Source organism: Mauremys reevesii, linkage group 3 (assembly GCF_016161935.1).
Source record: "Mauremys reevesii isolate NIE-2019 linkage group 3, ASM1616193v1, whole genome shotgun sequence".
Taxonomy (NCBI): domain Eukaryota; kingdom Metazoa; phylum Chordata; order Testudines; family Geoemydidae; genus Mauremys; species Mauremys reevesii.
Window position 1 is genome coordinate 49,285,713 of NC_052625.1, and position 24,162 is coordinate 49,309,874.

The 24,162-nt window shown below is 40.0% G+C and overlaps 1 protein-coding gene across 1 annotated transcript in view; it reads left to right on the forward strand.

The window, feature by feature from the left end:
* The window catches only part of USH2A (usherin), a 577,940-nt gene that overhangs the window by 402,912 nt on the left and 150,866 nt on the right, over positions 1–24,162 (forward strand). Inside the window, exons 41-46 of the mRNA XM_039530373.1 lie at positions 1–501; positions 12,949–13,283; positions 15,358–15,480; positions 19,314–19,477; positions 21,980–22,189; positions 23,504–23,706. The exon at positions 1–501 is cut by the window's left edge and continues 128 nt beyond it. Of these exons, the coding sequence (XP_039386307.1) occupies positions 1–501; positions 12,949–13,283; positions 15,358–15,480; positions 19,314–19,477; positions 21,980–22,189; positions 23,504–23,706 (1,536 nt within the window). The remainder of the gene's footprint in view (positions 502–12,948; positions 13,284–15,357; positions 15,481–19,313; positions 19,478–21,979; positions 22,190–23,503; positions 23,707–24,162) is intronic.

Consider the following 24,162-nt stretch of genomic DNA (forward strand, 5'->3'; position numbering starts at 1 on the left):
CATGCTACAGTGCCAGGAACCCAGTCTAATTGCACCATACATCATTTGCGTCCTTATACTGTCTATCAGTTTCAAGTAGAAGGCTGCACCTCTAAAGGATGCTCCCTTTCACCCAAGGCCGCAGCTAGACAGACTCTCCCAGATGCACCTGAAGATATCCCTGCTCCAGAGCTGTTCTCAGACACTCCAACATCTGTGCTTATATCATGGCAACCCCCTGTTCACCCAAATGGCTTGGTGGAAAACTTTACAGTAGAAAGGAGGGCTAAAGGAACAGAACAAGTGTCCACTCTCATGACTCTACCTCGTAATCATGCCATGAGCTATGTTGACCAGAGTGCTGCTCTTAGCCCTTGGAAGACGTTTGAGTACAGAATACTGGTGAGCACCCTTAATGGAGGCACAAACAGCAGCGCTTGGTCAGAAGTTACCACCAGACCATCAAGACCTGCTGGTGTTCAGCCACCTGAGGTGGAGGTGTTGGGACCAGATTTGGTTAAGGTAGGTTTAATTTGTTTTGTCTCACAATTTTTACATATTTTTTCCTGTAAGAATGTGTATTTGACAGAGACAGCTACTGGCTGAATTAACAAATTTTATTGCTGTTGGGGGTAGATAAATATTAGCATCTGGCCTTTGGGTTAAAACTGTCTTTGATTTGGCTTCAGTTTTCTTCAAAGTCTGCATCCCCATATTATGTTGACACTTTCATTTTTCTCATACACCTGAAATATTTGGAATATCACAATGGGATATTTAGTTTTCATCCCCTAGTCAGACTAAAATAGATCAGAAAATGAATTATAAAAAACCCACAAAACTCTGAAGACTTCATTAAAATACTAATAAAGTTACAAGTTATAAATATTTAAACTTTTTATAACAAATTATCAAAGGTCCTTTTTCTAAGGAAAAGGAAGTAAAAGGCTAAGGAAGTAAAAATAACAGCATGAGTCCTCTGACTTAGGAAAGAGTAGCCTTACAGGACTAGCTAGGAAGTTTTCAATTATTCACATTGTTCAGTTGGGAATGAGCTCTAGAGGACAGGATAACTACCATTGTTTTGGCTTGCATACAAACTTCATTCAAGGGAAATTAGTGTAACCAAACAAGAGGGATTTTTGTAGCTTAGAAGCCTCTTTGTGTAAATACACACATGCTTCCATGGATTCAGTCTTGTACTAATGCCAAAAGTATTGGTACAGTAGCTTGCTCACTAGAGCACAAAACAAAGGACATTTGCATAAGACTGAAGTTCATCTGTTAGAATTATTATTTTTGTTTAAAATGTATTTTGTTTCAAAAGGTAAAAATAAAGTGGAGTTTGAGGATATGAATTAAAGTGCTAATTTTTTCATTCTTCATCCACAATATGAAACTTTGATATAAGTTACCCTCTTTTAAACAATGAAACATGAGCTCTCTAAATTTTATTTGAATGTCTATGGAATTACATGTTACCATTCACATTAATATCAAATAAGTTCAGCATCTGAATACAGTGGTTATCATAAGAATTAATAACGATTCACCACTAGTAATTATAACGTATTGCCAGACTGTCTGTTGGGAATTTGAGCTACATACCTTCAGGTGACTTCAGAGACAACTGTGTACTTTTTTTAGGCACATCTTAATGACCAACACAATTCATAACAAACCATCCTTTCATGGATTTGCCAGGAACAGGAACAGTAACATGGAATAAAATCTACAGTACAGGCAATGGTCCTAGTTCAGCAAGTTATTTAAACACTTGCCTAATGAGCAGTCACACTGACTTTAGTTTTTATAACAGTAAAATAAGTCACTGCTTGCCTTCAATGCTGTACCCAAGGTCATAAAGTTTTACTCCTTTTACATATGGAATTTCTTTTCCATTAGGTCTTAATATACTCAATCCTAATTTTAAAAAAACTTATCAAATTATTCTTGATCCTGTGCTTGATTTTTCCTTGGGATCTAAGGCCTGGTCCACACTGGGGGGCAGTGTCAAGGTAAGATACGCAACTTCAGCTACGGGAATACCGTAGCTGAAGTCGAAGTATCTTATCCCGACTTACCTCCCGTCCTCACCACTCGGGATCGACGTCCGCGGCTCCCCCATCGACTCTGCTACCGCCACTCGCTCCGGTGGAGTTCCGGAGTCGACGGGAGCGTGTTTGGGGATTGATCGCTACCCGCCGATTCAGCGGGTAGTCTGGATGTACCCTAGGATACACATTCGTTAGTAATTAGATCTTCCTCTGTTTCAAATCCAAAATATCAGGTATCCACCATTCCTAAAAAACAGGTTTTTGTTGTTTGTTTTTTTTGTGGTTTTTTTGGCCTTCTTATTATTTATTGTGAATGTTGAAATGTCATGTAGTTTTAACCTAAAGATGAACTGGTTAGACAGAGAAGTCAGATAACTGGAAGACCCCAGTTAGATCAATTCTCTCTTTTGAGACCAAGTTTGATAGCACAATCCTGCATTTCATTCCGTAATAATTCAGTTTCAGTATAAGAATACTTTATCAGATTTTGCTGTCTGATCAGACAGTTCAGTTGGGTATTTTTACCTTCTTGTTTCCCTAGTCTCTCATTAACTTTCTCAGCCTTTTAAGGTCTATGTTCTACAGCCTTCTGTATGAGCTGGACATATTTTGTGCCAGTTGCTGCTATAACAGTCTCAGGCTTTCTTTTTTCTCCTTGTGGGTCTATTGAATCGTCCATTTCAGTGAGAAGTGCTGGGGTGGGGTTTGTTTACTATTAGATCCCAGTTATGCTGTTTCCTGTCCCTGACTTTAAAACATTATCTCAAATGTAGCAGGTCTAACTATGAAAAATAATTAATAAAAGGTAAAATTTCATTGAAAAAGATTAAACTTCTTTGTGTATATCTTTTCAAATACACCCATGTGTGTGAAATATCTCTCTTACTCCATCAGAGTAATGTGACTATTTCACTGTACTAGTACTGTGGTGAATTCCTCTGAACCTGGTTGTCTTTTGTATTAAATTCTGTTGAAGTGGAATAGTTAAGATAAAACAACAAAAGTTTTCCACATACAACAGGACAGAGTAATTCAAAATCTGCTAATTCATACTGGGTATATTTCTTAGCTGAAACATTACCTTACTTCTATCCTCTAAGAGTACAGTCAAAACTCTTAAGGACAGAAAGGGTTTATCACAGTATCGCCAAAAGAAAAGAAGCAAAATTGTATAATTAGATACTTGAAAAGCATACCACAGTAAATAATTCAAGAGAGATTGGACACAGCTAATGTTGCTTACATAAAGAACAGTAGATTCATTACTAGCCAGCTGTCTAATTTAAGGCCAAATCCTGCACCAACTGAAATAAAAGACTACATTTAATAGCTACTCATTTCTGCTAGCATTTAGCATTTTAACACATTTCTGTAATTGGTTAGAGGTGGACTGAATCTATACAGTTTATAAGCCTACAGTTGTCAAAATCAGACATCCAACGTTACCATGGGATTGCTGTCTGAGATCCCCAAGGACTTCTTGCTCTTTGCTCCCCTTGAGAGAAGCAAATTGCCTGAATGTGGGTGGGGAGGAGGAGGCAGAGATGTAGTTCTGCCCTTTCCCACCCCAGTGGAGCCAGCACGCCAGAAGCAGCTCTGCCTGTTAAATTCTATAGAACTTTCATGTAAGAGTGGTGAGGTTCTGAAGCCGCTCCATGGCCATTACTGTAGCACTGAGGCAACATCATTTCTATGTGGAGGGAGAAGAAGGAGAAAAAACATAGGAGTAGCTGATCCTCTAGCTTCCCCTTTCTGCACCTGCACTTTGGCATGAAGTTGACCCCTTACATATCCTCACACCACTTTCACTTCCAGGTGCACAGGCAATGGAGGCTGCTTCAGGGCTTTTCCCTCAAAGATTGAAATTTATTCTGAAAAGAGGTAGGATAAATCTGGCTCAGATGACTTTATATTGGTAATGTTTAAATTCCTGTTAGTCTCAGTGAGGTGGCTCTGTAAACTGAGTCACAAAACCTTCATGAATACAGCACCTGCTTAGTGCTCAAAACATGCTTGTGCTGCACAAGACTCTTGTCATATTAAATATCTACAGTGGCAACTCTTACGTGAAGAGTGGAAAATAAGCAATCTCTTCAGGAGTGAACCAGCGTGAGACTTTAATTACCTCTTGCCCTAGAGAGAGCTGTCCTTCCAGGATAGAGCTGAAGGGATTGTGGAAGGGCGCTGTGGGAAAGGTTATATTGAGAGGCTCTTTCACCAAGCCAGGGATGTGAATCAATAGAGGCTTTCACTTGTCAGTGCAACCAATCCCTAAACCATGAGCGCAAATATTTACTTAAACTGGGAAAAAAAAGAGAATTTATTATGAAGAGAAACATATTTCCATTGCTTTATTTAGTCATAAAATCAATATAAATGATTTTGTGATGTGAAGAATTCAAAGCGCTGTAGCAAGAGTACTCACTGGAGTATACAGCTTATTTTCTTAGACATAAGCCTTCACTCTACAAGGAGAAAAAATGTCAGCACAGCGTCCGCTGTCTCGGTATAAATGCTTCTGATGCTGTATGTAGGGTGACCAGATGTCCTGATTTTATAGGGACAGTCCCTATTTTTGGGTCTTTTTCTTATATAGGCTCCTATTACCCCCTACTCCCTGTCCCGATTTTTCACATTTGCTATCTGGTCACTGTAGCTGTATGTGGTCCTTTTTATAGTAATTTTAATCAGAATGGCCTGGTGTCTCCCAATACCATTCAGCTTGCTTTCATTTCTGCAGAAAAAAGTGTAACGTTGCTGATAATTTTTAAACCACCCATTTCTGTGACACCTGCATGATATTCTTTAATATTTGCTGAATTGATAATGTTCATAGCAGCAGAGTAGACTGAGCAATAAACTGCTTTTGTGGCTGATTAAATGCCAAAGTGACGAGGAGATATGCAGCAACTGCAAAAGTCGTTTATTTAGTGTATTCCAATGCCGTGAACATTATTCCTGTTACACAAGATTTGCTATACCCTGATTTACAGAAGTAGAAAAGAAATTGGTTATTTTCTTGTGATGGTTGCAAGTGCTGCATGCCTCATTCTCACACTTCACGCTGGTATGACATTGGAGGGTGTATTTAGGTTGATCAATTTGAGAAGAGGCTAGTTTATATAGTGAATAATTGTTTAAGTGAGTACTCAGTGTAGATAAAGAATTAAGAGACTAGACACACTGAACTAGATTCACCATTTTTGTTAAATGATGCTTTCTTGCACTAGACTTCACCCATCTAACTTGCAGTAGGCAGGTGCTGTTTCTACTGCTGCCCTAACTTGGGGTTTACAACTGGGGAGGACAGCTTTAATCCCCACCAGAAGATTCATAGGTGACCTGCAAGTAGCAGCCTCTGTGACAATGTACTGGATAAGTAGATGCCTGGGTACCCTGAACGTACTCCCTCCTGTACCAATGCCACTTGCAGGTCTGCTGGCAGAGAAGTTGCAACCATTTTCCGCTGCTGTAGCCACAATCTTGGAGAGCTTTCTGGCTCAATCTAAAAGGTGGCCTGGATCCTGTACTTTGCTTGGGCAATAATGTCAAAGAGTAGGAATAATGCTACATTTTTCTGGGCTGAGATAGGGTGAAATTCTTGTCTTACAGCACAGTTGACGATATGGCCTTGAAATATTTTGTCATCAGGATGGCCCTTCAAGATAAAATCCACAATATACATTTCCTTACATTCAAATTAGATCTCAGATGCCAAATGCAGAATGAGGAGAACAATAAACTATTCTGATGTCATCTATCATCTTTTTTTCTGTATTCTGTGTATAGTAACTGCTAAAAATACATTTTCTCCTTTGATTGTGATGGCCCTCTAGCATCTGACAGTGGTTCATTTTGCCCCGTTGCAGAGCTTACCCCAAGTATTTCCCTGTAGCTGTTCTGAAGGAAGGAAGGAAGGGTGTAATCTTTCTTAATTAATCTTGTAGTCCTTGTTCATTATTTTCCTCAGAGTTCTGTCTCCTCTGTCTCAGCCCCATTGCCACCCTTTTCCGCACACTGGAAGGAGCTGCAACTAAGAAGGCTGGTGCCCTCCAGTTGAGACTGAATAGTGAGCGCACTGGGCGTGCCATCGAGGAAGCAATCTCCATCTTTTCCTTGCAGCAGGATGATCCTTTTTTACTACATAGTGTAACATGTTTTTAAGTGGTCACTTTCTCAAGGCTGACTACTTTAATTGCATGCATACAATTAAACAAAAAGAGAAACTATCATCATAATTGTTACCCCAACTCCACTCTTCGCTTGGACATGCGAAGCAGGAAATTTAGTGGTCAGCACTCTTAACCTACCGTTATTCTGCAAACAGGCTATTAGTAAAAGACCTGGAAATGAGGATCTCAAATCAAATGGTTGCTATTCAGAAGTACAGTTAAATCAATTATAGAGTTGGTCCAGTTACAGCTGGCGAAGATAAGTGAAAGAAAAGATATTTTCCTTATCTGCATATCATGGAGTTACAGTTGCATTATGGGACATTACATGCCCGCTCAGCCTGATGCCTGGCTCTGAGATCCCCACCGTCCCTTGCTGGAGTCACTGCTGCAAAGGGCTAAGAGAGGTCCATTGAAAGGGATTACAGGAAGAAAGTTGGCTCCTGTGGCTAGCCATGGAGCAATGGAAAAGAGACCTTAGGGGTCTTCTGGGTCCCTGCAACCTGCTTTGGGATAACTTTGTTAGTGCTACTTTGTGAGTTTTGTGTTTTGAAGAATAAAACTGTGCTCTAAAGAAAGGGTGTGAACGCTTTGGGGCATGGTGTTCATCCTTGCTAGGCAGAGGAGACAGGCCAGATTCTCACAGGAGTAAGATCAGAATAATGCAGTTATTTCAAAATATTAAAGTTATATAGCACCAATATATTCCACTGCAGTGATTCTCCAGTGTTTTACTTCTCAGATCCCTTTGTGCTAGATAAAACCTCTCATGGCCTCACCTCCCATCCCTCTTAAGGCCTAGTCTACCACTGCTTCATTCTCAAATTGCTTCATCCTGCAGACTGCTGCAAAGGTCTCTACAGAGCACCACTGGGCTAAGGAGAGTACTAATCACCTGGTATCTACCCTTGTGTATTACTGGGTTAAAAGGAGATGCAACCAGAAGACCTACAGACTTCATCTTCGAAAAAAACAAAAAACCTATGGCTCTTTTCCAGTTTTACACAGGTGTGCCCTGTGCTTTGGGGAAACTGTTAAAGAGCAATCAATCCTTGTGTGAAGATTGCCTTGTAATGTTGCTAAGGTCAGTGAGACCTTGGTTTATTTGCCATATAAGTGCTGCTTGAGCAAGTTGAGCTACTGAAACACCCCTAGGAGCAGCCTTAACCTGCACACCTGAGATTTTTCTGCATTTCAGGGTTGTGATTTCCTGCACAGCTTGCTGATTTGGGGCATGCCATGCAGTGGAGTGACTTGGAGAAAACTAATCAGAACCTCATCAGCATATCCCTGTGCATTGAACAATATCAATGAAAAAGTTTCAGGTTCTGCAATAGTTACATAGACTCATACAGAAATGTTATTTCCATTTACCCAGTATTCAGTGCAAGTGCTTCTCAAACCATTTCTACTAGCAACTGATGGTTGCAGGCTTGATCCTGCTGCCCTCTTGTATTTGTAACTCTGATTGACGAGGATGGGAATTGCGCGTGCATGAGAATTGCAGGAAATACATAAAAATGTGACAATTAAATGGTTTGGTTTTTTTTTTTAAGTATGGCTGTATCTCTGCACATATAGAAATATAATGGATTTTATTGGAGTAGGTTTATGGACTGGCTGATTAGCCCTTCTGAACTAAATACATCTTGTCCATCACAGCAATCCATTTCTCTCCTTTAATCATATTATTGGAAGTGGAATAGTAGAACTGGATCATTGAACCCGAGCAATAGAATACTTTCAAACAAATAAGAACTTCAGAGTGTTGCTCTGTCTTTGCAACTCTTGCTAATTACCAGAGAGAGATGCAGGTTACTGAATGTCCTGTATTCTCACTCTTGGCCTCTACCAGGAATCAGGATCTATTCCAACTCCTGACACAATCCGAGCTTAGTTTTCTTTTAAGTCAGGCAACAATCTACAGTGATATTTGTTTTGGGGAGGTAACATAATCCAGTGACTAGAACACAGGAGCAGAAGTTGGGAGAGCTGGGTTCTATTTGCCTATGTCTTACTATGTGATATTGGGTAAAACGCTCAATCTCTTTTTGATTTGATTGATTCATCTATAAAATAAGGATAATAACTTACCTTTCTAATTTACTTTGGGGCTTACAGTGTAAAGCTCTCTAGAGTGTATCTGTTATGGTCATGCTCATCAATGAGAGTGAGACTAGTGTAAAACAAAAAATGTGGTTGAGTACTTCTTTTGAAACTCTTTTCAGAATTAAATTGACATGTTCAGACTGCTGTCAAAAAGAAAAGCTTTCTGAGGTTATGTTTAATGGGGAGAAAGTGGCTAATTTCAGTCTCTTTAAATTTTGTGGTGGAGAAAATAAGGTGCTTTGATCTTTAAATGACAGTGTCAAAGTTAGACTCAGGACTCACAGTTTGTCTGCTAATAACACCCAGATAATGTGAGCACCATGCAAGACACAAACTATCTTATTTATACAGATAAAAGGGTGAGAACTTAACAAGGTAACAAAGGAAGCAGAATCAGATAAGTTTACCTGGGCTAGGCATGCATATCTTATTTCCTTACTAACTATTACCCATTTTCTGTTAATGTTTCGCCATTGTTTATGCCTAATGTTTCTTTTCCTGGCACCTGTATTTCAACATTTCTTATTTCTGCTTAAAGGTACATACAACATTTCTTTAATCCATTCTTATTTTTACAATATAATTCATTCTACTTTCACAACAGCTTCCAGTGTCATTACATTGAATCAGTTAATCTCTCCCAGTAGTTACCTTGTTCTGGCTTCCTCATCTACACCTTCTTTCATGGCCTCAATGTTGAGCTTCAGATCAATGAACAAACTGCTACTGTTTCCAACAGAGACTGTCTCGTGAGCCCTTCTGGTTTCATGAGCTGCCCAGTTCTGACCTCAAATCTGGCTAATTCAAGATAAAGAGGAGCGAAGGTCCAGTTGTGTCACAATAAATTTAAACCAGGCTGGCTCTGCCATCTTTATTTACATTGCATAGGCCAGTCAGTCACTTAACCTTGTCCTTGACTTGTCATTGAAGTGTATAGGCTACCACTTTTTATGACAGAAAAGTTTGCCTGAAGTGGCATTGGATTGTATATCCTGTTCCATCCTTCTTTCCAGGTGATATCTGAAGTTCAACACAGGTCAGCTCCCCGAAACATATGAGCATCATCTCAAGTTTAAATCACCCTTTGCTATTCCATCTTGATTTTAGATAGACCGACTACCCTTGCAATAAATAAAACACTGAGTCCACAAAGTTCAGAAGGGAACCATGCCAAGTGAAACTTGGACTCTACTTTGTTTTTCATGCTGCTACTAACATCATTGTGCCTGGTTTGCAATGTTTCATTCTCTATGCAATTTGCATTACAAGATAAAATACCTACTATAATTTAGGCAGGGGCAGAATCTCATTCATGTATTGTACAGCCCCCAGCACAGCGTCAGTGCACAACACATAATACAGAATAATATCCGAGAGTCCTTTCAAATTTCAATATATAGCACATTGTCAATGTGAGAGTCAGATGTTGAAGAGTCAGAGGAGCAGCAGTGGTACTGCATGTGCTGATAACCTCCCATCCTAGATGGTGTTACATAGCACTGTACATGTTTTATTTAAAGAATTTTATTGTGTGCTGCTAAAGAACTTAAGTATCCAAAGTTCAGCAGTGACACACTAGCAAGAGCCTTGCCTGCACCAGAGCCAGTCTCCTGGTAACCCACTGAGCACAGCTGGCCCTGATAGAAGCTATTGGATTGATTGCACCATCTGATTGGCTGAAGGAGTTAGCAGGCTGATAGTCAAGCTCAACACCAGCAGCAGACCAGTGGCTGGTCAGTGCCTGCAGTTCCCACACCAGCCTGTTCCTGGTCCAACCCCCCGCTCCTTCCTGACTTCCGACTCCCCAGCTCAGACCCTCAGCTCCATCTTTTGACTGCAACTGCAGTGAACCCTTCAGCTTAGGCTTTGGTTTCTGACTCCCAGCTCTGATCCTCTACTAGGCCTTCTGGCTGCGACTCTGGTAACCCTTCAGCTTAGCTCTGGTCTCTGTCTCCCAGCTACAACCTTTGACTTTGCTCCAGGACCCGCCTCATCTGGATTCAGCTTTAACTGATAGGCCAGACTGCCGACGACTCGGTGACTGACTCATAAATCACCTCAGGAAACAAAGCAAAATCGGTACAAGTTGAACATTTTGAGGCAACTTAGAGGGTAATCCTCAAAGTGTCCCCAAACATACCGCATACAGTACTTCTATTAGAAGTTCTCTTCCATTAAACAGCCCAGACTAGTCAGTCCTTTGAGAGCTCACTTAAGACAGTTAAGGTTTACCTGTGCTAATGATTGAAAATAAAACACTTGAACTACGGTCTTAGTCCTTATTTAGGCAGAACTCAAAGTGAAATCCAAACTTCAGGACTGGGCCGTATATTAGTTACAAAATATAATTATGGCTGTGGAAACATGATTTTCCAAAGTGGGTCAGACCAGTGCACCACTGAGTCTGGTGTGCTGCCTCCTTCAGTGACAAATATGAGTTTCCTGTGGAAAGTGCCCCCCTCCTCCCCTCCTCACACATTCACAATGCATCAGGTACACTGTGCTGTATTGTTCATTCACAATGTAGTGGGAAGAAATGTTCCTTCCTGGATCTGGGAAATTGCAACACAAAATACACTAGCCTGGCTGTTTTCTATATACATTTTAAAATTAAACCTGCAAGCTTTATATTACCCATGCTCCTATACTTTTTAAACACAGGGAGAAAGTACATCAGCTCCTCCAAAAAGAGATTTTTGGTCTTTTGCATAAAGGAGGTGATAGTAATATATCTTTCTAGTAGATGAACTAGGAAAGATGCAAAATCTTCTTCTACCTTCTGCTACCTGCTAGCATTGTTTTCCTTGTGATGTTGTCTTCATTTCCTTAATCATATGTAAGGAATGACAGAAATCTGAATAGCACACTTGAAACCTAGCCAGAGTAAAACCTTTTCTTTGTTGACATGGGTAAGCTTGTTTGTGTTCTCATAAATCAAGACTGCCCTGTTTACAATTCTGTGTTTAATAATATTCCAGATTTTGTTATCAAAGATCTTCAGCTTTCTTCAAAATTCTGCTGCCAAGATCCTTGGAAGTATCAAGGTTCAAGCATTCCTCCTGTTCTTAAGATCTAACATTAGTTACTCCCTGGTGGTATTCAGGATCCTTTCAAAAACACGCTCTGAATCCAGCTCCTTTGTACTCGGGGCATGTGTTAGTATGTGGAGTCACCATTTTAGAGGGACTCAGTTTTGAGACTTGAGAGAATTAGGGAGCAGGTTGCTCAATTGATCAGCACCTCCACTAAAATATTTTTGTATGACTATATTATAAAACAACATTATTTTGTTTGTTTATTTTGTAACACACACAGCTTGAGCTGGCTGTTCTCCATTCGTATTTTGTAAGGCCCAGGCCTTAGCTTCACCAAGCATGGGTGAAGGAAAGGCAGCGGAGGCACTAAGCCACTTTTCTGCCTCCCCCTATTCTGGGGCTGCACTGGGTTGAATTGGCTTCTGGCACAAGCTAGAACAGTCACAGAGCTAGTCTAATTTACACCTTGAGGATCCCCGTGTAGAAAGAGATAATAGTGCTGAGCCAGCCAGGCCAACTTCACACCACTGGGAGAATCCTAACGGGAATCTGCAGTTTCCTCTTGAGGGCAGCTTTAAGTCCACTTTGTACTGTTGCAGTGGCACAAAGAGGATTTAATCTGGACCTAGGGCCCATTGTATGTATTATCTCTATCTGGTTGACACATGTCTGTGAACTCACAGCACGATCTAGCTCCCATTGGAGTCAGCTAGTGCAACGGGAGTTGGATCAGACCTGCAGAGTGGATACAGACAAGCCTATATCAAGGTACTAATTAATCAGGCAAACATAAAAATTATTCACACTGAAAGTTGAATAAGACTGCAAGAAAAATAGGGTTTTGATTTTGTTTTGTTTAAATTTGTTGTCTTGGAAAGACCAATTTATATGTAAAGCGATAGATGTAATATGCAAAGCTACATATACATATGGTAACAATACATATTATTGTAACTTATTACTGAAAAATAAAAACATGTTAATGGTATGAATGGATGTTTTCTTAGCATGCCATGATAGGTAAAACGATGAGCTTTTACGGATAATAACATATAATAGCAGAAAATGGTACATGTATACCACCCAGTACATTACAATACAAAAGTGAGTGTGTGTGTGTGCGTGTATATATATATATATACACACACACACAGGAATTAAGACCGCATTACAGTAGTATCTGAGCATCTTGAAGTCTTTCCTATCCACAGAAATCCTATGAGGTAGGGAAGTATTATCCCCATTTGACAGATGGGAGCTGATTTAAGCTACAGAGTGATTAAAGAGTAGATTTTTAAAAGTAAAAATGGCATATAAACACCTACTGTCCCTTTGAAATGTAATGGACATTAGGTGCCTATCTGCTGTTCATGCCTTTGAAAATCTATCCTAAGTGGCTGGCCTACAGTCGCATGTGAAGTCTGCCGCCAAACTGGGAACTGAACCCAAGTCTCTTGAGTCCCAGATTTGTGGTCCAGCCACTGGACTATCTTTTCTCTCTAAAGGAAGAAAGAGCATCTTATTGTCACAGGTGCGCCCATTTTAATTATGTTATTGCTTGTAGGTTGCATTCTAAGAACACCTTTATTTTCTCAGGTCTCTTGGAAACCTCCTCTCATACTGAATGGAGAAATTCTTAGCTATGAGATCCGCATGCCTGACCCTCGAATTACCATCACCAGCAACATTTCATCAATGCAAAACCATGTGGTGACAAACCTGATACCTTTCACAAATTACTCAGTCACTATACTAGCTTGTTCTGGAGGCAACGGTTTCTTGGGAGGCTGCACAGAGAGTTTACCTATGCATGTGACTACCCAGCCAACAATTCCTCAGGGTGTTAGCCCCTTGTCTGTGACTCCAATAAGTGAATCATTTATTGCTGTTTCCTGGCAACTGCCCTCTAGGCCCAATGGACCACACTTGAGGTAAGGTATAGCAATATGTAACTTAAGGGTGGGTGACACATTGCAGGACTTCTGGAAATGTGCACACCCAGGAAATGGAATTCCATGCCTCTGTTGATCCATGGGGTAAGTATACTTCAGCGTTTAATTCACAACTAAGACCAGAGGCTATCCTCAGCTTACCTAGATCCATCCCAGAGAATTGCCAGCTTCGTGGCATGCTCTCCCATTTTTTTCAGACTCTGTGGAAGCCCCTCGCTGAGATTCAGGCTCCATGGTGTGGCTGCAGGGCCAGCAGAATTTTCCTATACTCTCCTGCACTCAACCAGTGGGGCAAACCATTTTGAGTCAGCATTAATTTGTACTCTGCACTGTGGAAATCTGACTGAAACACCATAGTAAAGAGGGGAAGGCATTGTAGCTGTCAGAGCACTGTCATCCAAGAGGCTAGAATGAAACAGCAGGAGGGCAGGATACAATGCAAACCCAGCTCTAACACATATAGCTCTGAACTGCCTGTGCCTCTTGGGATCCATGCAGATCTCAGGGGAGTCATAGGTTTTGTGGGCTGAAACAGCTGCCAGTTTTTGGTGGTGGTTTATGGGAACAGACCACCACTTGGGGAAGAATTAGGAGAAAACTCTGAGAATATAAACTCAGGGAGCCCTCAGTACCCAATGCAAGTTAGTCCAACACAGGGGAAGATAGGGCTATTTATAATTTGGTGAGATGAAATGTTCTTCAAAATTGAAGATTACTTTATTTTGTGTTTGATTCCTGGTGGTGTATATGATAAATAGATTGTGGATGAGTGGAGGAGAAAAGAAGCAGCAAGATTCCTGGAAGCTTCAGGGCAGGGGCAAAACAGCAGTGTGTTGATCAGAGGAAGGCAGGCAGGACTGTTCCTTGGAAGATGGGGAAGAACCCCCTTCAGTATGATCTTGTCCTGGGAGCCAGACAGGAGTACATGCAGGGTTGGATACTGACTTGAATCCGTGCTTTGCCATTTATAAAATAAATGAAATTGACATCCTTCATTCACGTGGTATAGGGCATCACACAAGTTTGTCTATGCATTGAAGCATTCGATATTTTACAATACACCTACCACACTTTTACAGGCATGTATTATTACACCGCAGCAGCATCCACAGCTTCCTTCCTGTTTTTCTTAATGCTGAATCCTATTGCATCAAGATATTTGAAACCTTTGAAAAGTAATGTACATTTCTCTGAAGTCAACAACATGACCATTTTACCATTGATGACTGAAGTAATTCAACATGAGCTACAGCTGCAAACTTCATTTCCTTCATGGTGTGCCATGCTGCTCTCAGCCAGAAACACCACTAAAGCAGCTGCTCTGTGCGGCATGATGGAGAAAGAAATCTGCAGCAGCAGCAGCTGCCAGGGAGTGTGATTTACACTCCATCACCATCCAATGTTCAAAAAGATGTTGATGTTTCTTATGCTTTGTCTTTGAATTATATTGAACAGAATTTGCCAGGACTTTATTTAATAAAATTGTTATATTTTGTCTTTGGATTCCCAAACATCGATACCCTTGATGCAAAAGTTGTTCTTTGGGTATGAAGTCATCAGAACATTTTGGTGAAATTACAACTTAATTAAGTTTTATTACTTAATTACTCAGGTTAAACTCTGAGATACTATAGTGATGGGTGCTTTTGAAATGTATGATATACTGTACCTCATTCAGTCAGAAAAGACCAGGCTTGGGTAACCTAAAATGAATCTTAAATATCTTCTCACAAACTGCAAACTCTGCAGCAAGCCCTGGCTAGATGCAGAGAAGGCATTTGACTCAATAAAATGGTCATACCATTAAAAACTCTGATTCTTTCTTTCAAATGAAAGCAGTATGAAACACTTCATTATCCATTTTCAAAATACATTAAGTAATTGAATTTTTTAAACCTGGAAATATTAAAAAGTTTATCTGAGAAACTTTACAGCTGTAAAACAAAATAATGTGTAGCTTTAAAAAAAACAACAAACAATCCCCCTTCCCCCGATTTTTGTGTAATAACATTAGTTGAGATAATCCCGGTGTTCTGCTTGTCTTTTGTGTTAGATATGAGCTCCTGAGACGTAAAATCCGGCAACCACTTGCATCAAATCCCCCTGAAGATTTAAATCTGTGGCACAATATTTACTCAGGAACTCAGTGGTTTTATGAAGATAAGGGTCTTAGCAGGTGAGATTACAAAAACTATAAAAAACAAATGTTGGCATTTTGTGTAGTGCATGTTCAATAGTTCAAAGTGTTCCTTGTGTCTTTATGTTGTGAACATATTAATTGTATAATGAAACATTTTCTGTCATCTTGGCATTAACCATCCTGTCATGCATGGGTTTATTTTTATTTTGTCGCTCTTGAATCTTGCACATAGTATCTTGCTGTAAAAATTCAAGTGAAATTGACGATATGAAGTGGATTTTGAGCTTTGATCTGTTCATACAGTCAAAACCATTTACATTCACTGTAAATTACGCTGTTGGCACATCACGCGCAAGCTGAGTGAATGGTTGAGAAGTTCTAATTTGGATGGATTAAAGCTTGGTGTCAGAGCATTATTTTTCAATCAGTTTTTTAAATTGCCAACATTGTTTATTGTCTTAATATTTCCAAACTCAGCAACAGATATTTACAGCGTTCCTAGCTCTAACTTAATTACAGTTTGTGGTGACTACCTCAGTAGTCTATACTTACGTCACAGAGCCGTGTGATCTGGTCTATCCCCCAACCTGTAACCAGTCCCTTAGGAGTGACCCTTTTAGTATGCCAGCCCCCGACGGTCTACACAGTTCTGCTGGGACAGGCCCGCAGTCTCTACAACTCTGAAACTGTCTTTAGGTGGCAGAGATACTTGTTTCTCCCCATGGCTCCTTGCAGGATATCCAGCCAAGCCAGAGCCCTGTGGGAGGTTTGTGTTGTACTCTTCCAGTGTGGAATGCCATTAGTAAATATTTGCAGTAACACAAGGCAGCTTTTCCCCAAACAAGATAATTTATTAATCACCTGGGGTACAGATTAGGCTAGAGAAGAAAAGATTAAGACAGAGACATCCTGCCAAGCTGATGTAAAATCCATCTTGACTCTCTCTCTGGGTAGGTCTACACATGCGGTGGTGTGTAGGGTACAGACACCATATAACTGCGTTGCTCAGGAGTGTTGATTTTCCACACTCCTGAGCAGAGTAGTTCTACCAACGTAAGTGACTAGTATAAAATCTTCATCTTAACTCCAGCTCAGAGCCACATGGCACCTTTTCCCTTTGTTCTCCAGCTCAAGGCTTTTGCTCTGCTTCCCTGCATAGAGGTGAGGGCGAAATCTCCTTCCTCTTGGATGTTAGTTACTGAGTTTGAACATCCCGTTGTCTCTGTGGGATCCTCCAATCACACATGTAGACTTCATTCCGTTTGTTAATGACTCTGGTCTCCAACCAGACGACTGTGTGAAACAAACACTCATCCCCTCCCATTACACTCAGTGGATACAATGTAAAACCAAGAGGGGAAACTGAGGCATTCATAGGAATCATAAAAATATTACCAAAATTCCCACATTTGTCTCAGCTTCAACGGAAAGTGTTGTCATGATAACAGTAGGGAAAGGGAAAAACGAGACCTGAGTTCTGCTTCTCCTTATGCAACAGACTTACTGCATGATCTTTGACAAGTAACTTAATCTTGTGCCTCAGTTTTCCCGTCTCTAAAGTGGAGATAATATTACCTGCCTTTGAACAGCATTTTGAGAACCCTCAGTGAAAGGTGCTACAGGGATCCAAGGTACTGTCGTTGTTGCTCCCTATGAGTGAAATCCTGGCCAGGATTTCACTGTGTGTGTGTGTGTGTGTGTGTGTGTGTGTGTGAGAGAGAGAGAGAGAGAAAACATACATGTATGATGTCTGCGCATGCATTAATGAGGATTGTATATGGCCAAATTCTACCCCTCAGATACACGTACATGGCTCCCATCTACTTTAATGAGAGTTGTGTGAGTAACCCACAAGCAGAATTTGTCCCAGCAGAATTCAGTCTCTGTTCTCAGTCACACTGGTACATGTCTTTGGAGGAAGGGATATGCAGCCTGGGGCTGTAATAACTTTTTGCAGATTTTTTGCAACACTGGAGGGTAATGCTAGGAATCTGCCCTTCTTCACCATGCCCAGACTCCATCCTCTCTCTACACATGCAGCCTGCACAATGTAGAGACTGGAGGGGATGGGGGTGAAGGGAAAGTGTGACAGTCTTATGGCTCGGTCTTGCAGCATAGGCATCTATGCAAGTATTTCCCTTTGTATACTTGCATAGATGCCTATGCTGCAAGACCGAGCCATGTTTTAAACATCTGCAGACTGTTGCATTTAATAGGTTCCCTCATTTGTAGTGTATAGCACCAAAGAAGCCAACATTATGACCCTGATTCTTCAAAGATAGTGGGGCTCTGCCTGCATCACTCTTTATGTACAAGAGCACTGTAACTTCCAAGGAAGTAGTATGGAACATGTGGCAATGAGAGGCAACTAGTGGGAGGGACACAAAGGAGTACCAGCGAAAGGGTGCGTGATTCCCCCCCCCCGCCCCGCCATGACTCCTTCCTGCCCCACTCCTCACATGACTCCTCCCTACCCCGCACCCCACATGACCCCCCCACAGCATGGCCGGAGGCTGCCTGGGAGAGTGCAGCCGCTGCATGCTGCACCAGGCATCATGGCCGGAAGAAGAGAAGCTCTGGTCCCACCTCTTCCCTTCCAGCTCTGGCCCTGCCCCTTCATCTCTCTGGCTGCTGGCCTTGTCCCCTGCCCTGGCATTTTGGGGAGGGTCATGGGGCCCTTCGGGCCCCTCCCCCCCCCACAGGTCGCCATTGCAAATGACTGAAATATTGGAGAGAGTAATTAGAATGCACTGATTGTAGCAGATGTTGCACCAGGTTTTCAAAAGTGCTCACCACCACAACTAGGGTCAGATTTTCAAAAGGTCTCAGCATCCACTAGCACCCTTGCTTTTCAATAGGAACTGCTGAGGACTCAGCTCTTTTGGCTATTTATTTAGGTGCCTAAATGAGAGTTGATGAGTGCCAAGGTGTTTTCAAAATCTGGCCTGGTATCTGTATTAAATAACATGACACAGTAGAGAAAGAGAGCACAGGAAATTCATATTTTTCCAATGCCGTCTCCACATATTGTATATTTGCTGTATGTTCCACTGTCATGTTAACAGAAGTATATTTCATAGTGATATTACTAAAATCAAGGGTTGGATTAGAGTATCCTATCTTTTTCTGATTATACAGATTTTAATTTTTTTCTTGTTTTTATAATACAAATAACAGATTACAAAATCCTACATGTGTATATATATTGATATACCTTTTGAACGCAGAAGAAACTATGGTGTGATAGTTATTTCCTCTATTAAATATACATTTGGCTTCTGACAATACATCATGCATATGCTGAATTTGTCAGAATACAGTTCTGGAGGAAATTGTGAACTGGATTTGCAATCTTAGTCGCTAGCCCCAGATCTTCAAAGGTATTTAGGTGCCTAACTCCCATTGATTTCTTTGTTACATTTTGGGAGGGTTATTGCAGAAGGACAGCGGGTGTATGAAGAATAGCTATCACAAGCGAGATTCTGGAATTTGACATTGAATTTCCAAAGGGGGGGGGGGGGAAGCCTCATTGGATTAAATTTGGATCCAAACTTTGGCAATTTGCCATTGCTGTAATTACATCCTGAATTAAGTAATAATGTCACACCACCCCAGAAATAATAAATATAAGGAAATGAAATATAGTATTTTGTATTTGTTAGCATGTTAGTGTTAGCCAAGTATTTCTACCAAACACACAACTATTCTATTATAGATTTTGTATATGCTGAAATAATGCAACAAGGTAGCTTTTGAGAAAAAGCAAGCTTTGTTTGACACAGCTGGAAGGACAATGCTAAATGTTTTGTATGTCTGTGATAAAATACATATTTGCTTCTTTTGTAATTATTATTTTAAAAATGTCTTAGGTACACAACATACGAGTATAAACTCATAGTACACAACGAGGTAGGATATACATCAAGTGAGGAAGTGATTGCTATTACGTTAGCAGGATTTCCAGAGAAGGGGAGTAGCCTCACTGTGCGAACTCTTAATCATACGGCTATAGAAGTGGAATGGACGAAACCAAGTAAGTGTACTTAGTATTTATTACGTTAATTAAATATTAACCTGTCATCAGTTATGGTGATCTGCATTGCACTGTCAGGAAACAAAATCCTTATCTTGATTAACTATTGCACTCACTGTCTCTGAAAGGGCCCTAAAGAAAACGGAAAGAACATGACCATTTTGCTATTTTTCTTGGTCACATTTCTTTTTAACTATACGTTATTTTAATGAGGGGTGGGGAAAAAGAGAGAATTTAAGCTTGTGGAGGTTCTTTTAAATCTATAAAGAAAGAGTACACAGTGTTCTGTTATCTTTGTGTATATTTTCATCCCTTTGTATGAGGATTTACACATTCCTTCAGAATGAGTGAAAATCTCTCTGTCTACTTATTCACTTACGTTCTGCCTCTTAACGTGAAGACCTACCATTACAGTAGTGGTAAACTTCATGCCTTACATGCAAATGATTTTGTAAGGACTGACTGGTGATGCTCAATAAATACAGGCTCTTTGTTTTATAATTGCATGCCTGAAGTAAGCATGCTTATAAAACCTGACAAACCTAATAGATCTGAAGCAGCTCACTGAAGTTTCATTACCTTAGTAATCGGAACCTCTGACCTTCTACATGTAGGTAATGCAATCTGGTTTTATTTTCATTCATACTTTTAAAATTTCCCAGGTATCTGTTTGTGAATGCAAAGGTTAAACATCAAGTGAGGGTCATTAATAGAAAGCCTTGTTGAATTATCATATTATTTCATTGCTAAATATGTTACACTACACAGATTGACTATTCTGTCTCCCTATAATGTTCCTTATTTTTGTAGTAATCATTTTGAAATCATTCTCTTGGTTTGTCAGTACCTAGGAAGACATGAAGATAACTTGCCCTGATATCCTTCTATTAGATTCTAACAATAGAGTGATTAGAGGGAAAATATACTGAGAATGACTGGCTTTTAGGGACGTAGAACCTGATCCTACACCACTGAAATTAAGGCAAATGGAAGCAGGATCATGCCTTTAATTATGAACTTCTGCCACCAAACAGTGTGTAATCTGAAAACATCTTTGTCTTCAACTTTTGATGATGTCATCATTTTATATCTCAGCAGGCTAGGTTGTGTTCTGGAAGAGCTATTGATATTTTGCCACTATCCTTCACTACCATGCAGTGTATCATAAAGTGATATGTTTCATTTCAAGCAATATATAGCAGGGCTGGTCAAAACGTTTTTTTTAGTTTGCCAGCTGTGGAAATGGAGTGTTGTGGCTGATCTGATCTGAAGTTGCATTGTTTACCGTTGAAAAGATAATTGCTCCCCCCAAGTCACTAAATGAGAGAAGGTCTCAGGAAGTTTACAGGAGGTACATGGAATCGCCAGTTTCATAGCTGACCCTGTACAATGAATGTTCCTCTATCTTGCAGCTAGTGATAGTGTACTTGGTTCGGAAGCATAGACCTGTCTTCCTAACATCAGAGAAACATGTTAGTATTGGGGACAAGACACAATTCAGAGAGAATGCCTTATAAATGCATCTGTAGGAAAACAGCTTTATTGAACATATATACCCAGCATAAGATCAGCCATACTGGGTCAGACCAAAGGTCCATCTAGCCCAGTATCCTGTCTTCTGACAGTGGCCAATTGCCAAGTACCCCAGAGGGAATGAACAGAACAGGTAATCATCAAGTGATCCATTCCCTGTCGCTCATTCCCAGCTTCTGGCAAACAGAGGCCGGGGACACCATCCCTGCCCATCCTGGCAATAGCCATTGATGGATCCATCCTCCATGAATTTATCTAGTTCTTTTTTGAACCCTGTTATAGTCTTGGCCTTCATGACATCCTCTGGCAAAGAGTTCTACAGGTTGACTGCTGCTACGTTAATGGTCTAAATACTAAAGGCCAGATTCTCATTTATACTAAAGCCCCTTTCCACCTCTCTAGCAATGTAAAGGAGCCTTTAAATGCACATAAATTACATTCACACCCACTTTAAGGTGACTATGCACTGCCAGAGTGATGTGAAGGGGATTCGGGTAAATAAGACTTAAGCCCTATATCTTAAATTAGTACCACAGGAGAGCCTGATTCTGCTCCCCTCACTCACCTCCTCTGTAAGGCTAGGCATAAAGCCTATGCACCATTTGAGTAGCAAATTTCACCTATTAATTAGTACCTTACTCCACAGGGAGTCCCATTAATTTTGATGGGGCTATTCGCAGAGAAATATACTAGTATATGCCAGTATATACCAGTATAAGTAAAGATGCAAAATCAAGCAATGAAGGTTTGGGGCAAGTATGGAAGAATACTGTTATTTCTATTTATATGGTGGCAATTTCTGAAGAATACTGTAGTGTTATTAATAAGGGTAGATATCAAGGAACATTGTTTAATCAGCAAAACAAATTCCATTGATAAGAACGTGTATTTTCCATATGATAACAGAAATCTACTGAATATGTCCCCTTTAATCTCCCAGACATTTATTGATGTTTCTTTCTTTCCCAGCACTGCAAGATTTGCAAGGAGATGTTGAATATTACATCCTTTTCTGGAACTCCACTACATATAACAATTCTCTGAGCATCCAGGCCAATGTAAACTATGCTGTCATTGGCAACCTGCATCCCAACACAGAGTATCAGGTTTTTGTTCAAGTTTTCAATGGCGTCCACAGCATCAACAGTGAAGTGGTGCACGTGACTACTTCAGATGGAGGTTGGTTCGTCCTGAAAGCAGCTTGGCTTAAAATCTGAGAATGAAATTGATTGATTTTTGTTTGGGTTGAGATCAGTCATCCTTTCATTATAAAAATTTCCGGTATAAAAGGGAAAAGGGCTAAAACGCTAAAATGCTTAAGTGCTAGTTGTCATCAAATGGCAGATCAATAAAATGTCCCACTGAGACAGAAGCACAAAGCTCTAATAGCGGATATTAACCCAGTTTGTTCTCATCTTCCTTTGTGTACTACGATCTATGTACACTATATTTGGAATGGAGTTCATGTCAATAAATGGTGAAATTTAAAAACAATTAATGGTTTTTAAAAAGATTTGCTCTGTGAAGCGGTGTGCTTTTGACATGACAGTCAAATGCAGGACCTTTCCTGAGTCACCAGAAATGTAAGGTGCAAGTTCAGCCTCTGAGAAAATTTCCCTATGAGTCATTTCCAAGCCAGTTGGCTGGCAGGGGAGAGAAAAAAACACTTGTGAATCTGAAATGTGTTTGGAATGGTCTTTCTAATCTTTTTGGCTTTATAAAGTCTCATTATAAACATTATAATATCATTATCTCAGAAGCAAGTGTTCCAGGTCATTAGCAAAGCACTTTAAGTGAGGATTCCATTTCCTTGGTGATGCCAAAGGTCAGCACCTTTTGTTTATAAAATAGAATTGATCGCAAGGGCAATTTTTCAACTGGTTAAGATGGGCTCTTAGGATAAAAATAGGTCTTTGCATAGTTATTTCTGACATGCTTTAATAATTGTGTAATTTAACGCTAAGGAAATTTTTTTTTTTTAGCATTAGACTTCATCATTGCCTATGGTAATCAACATTCAAAACCATTTACATAATGACAATATTGCATATTACTTCATATTGCTTGACTTACAAGGCTCAGAACATCAAAGAATTTGTCACTTTCCACCAGGCGCAGTGTATTTTTGTGTTAGTTTTTGCTTGAAAAGCAAAATTGCATCTTTTTGAGAGGGGACGGGGGGCATAAAAATAACAACTGTGTGTTGGCAGTACAGATGGGTGAATAATTTATCATCATATCCCACTGGTCACATACCATTGAAGATTAACACTATGCTGGTGGTATAAAGCATTTTACCACCAACTCTCATAGTTTCTAACTGAGAGTATAATAAGCCAATTTACAGAGAACTACAGACTGTGATAACTTCATCAGAGGAAAGCAGATAAGCAGTGAACCCTTTGCTAAACCTAAACACTAATCTGCATTTGGTTAAACAAGTGCTTTTACAGAGACAGCTGGAGTTTATTCAGTTTCTTCCTTTATTTCTAGAGCCTGAGGGCATGTTCCCTCCAGAGGTTGTCATCATCAACAGTACAGCTGTACGTGTCATCTGGACATCGCCTTCAAACCCAAATGGTGTTGTCACAGAGTATTCTATCTATGTAAATAATAAGCAGTACAAGACTGGAATGAATGAACCTGGGTCCTTTCTTTTAGGAGACTTGTCTCCATTCACTATATACAATATACAGGTCAGAACAATTTTGTTTTGCAGGCTGTGCAACTTGTATTAATTTTACATAAAATATGTGTAGTTCAGGACAGAATTGTGAATATAGGGACACACACGTCTGTATGGATACAGGGATGGAAGTGACCTCTCTCTCTCTCTCTCTACATTTCTATGAGTCAATGATAGAGAGATTAATACATGCCATAAATGTTTGTATCTTTATATAAAAAATACTAATACACAAATAATATATATATATATTATTTATTACTATTATATAATATTAGAGACAGTATAGACCAGTTCATATATGTATTTGTAGATATGTATTTTACACACACACATTTATTTTCAGCATAATTTTGGGTCCATATACAATTTTCATATTTCTTCTTTTCACCCTCAGAACTCCATTTGATTTCGCCTAAATTCCATATGCTATGACATTAGCAAAGCCCCAGTATATATATATAGC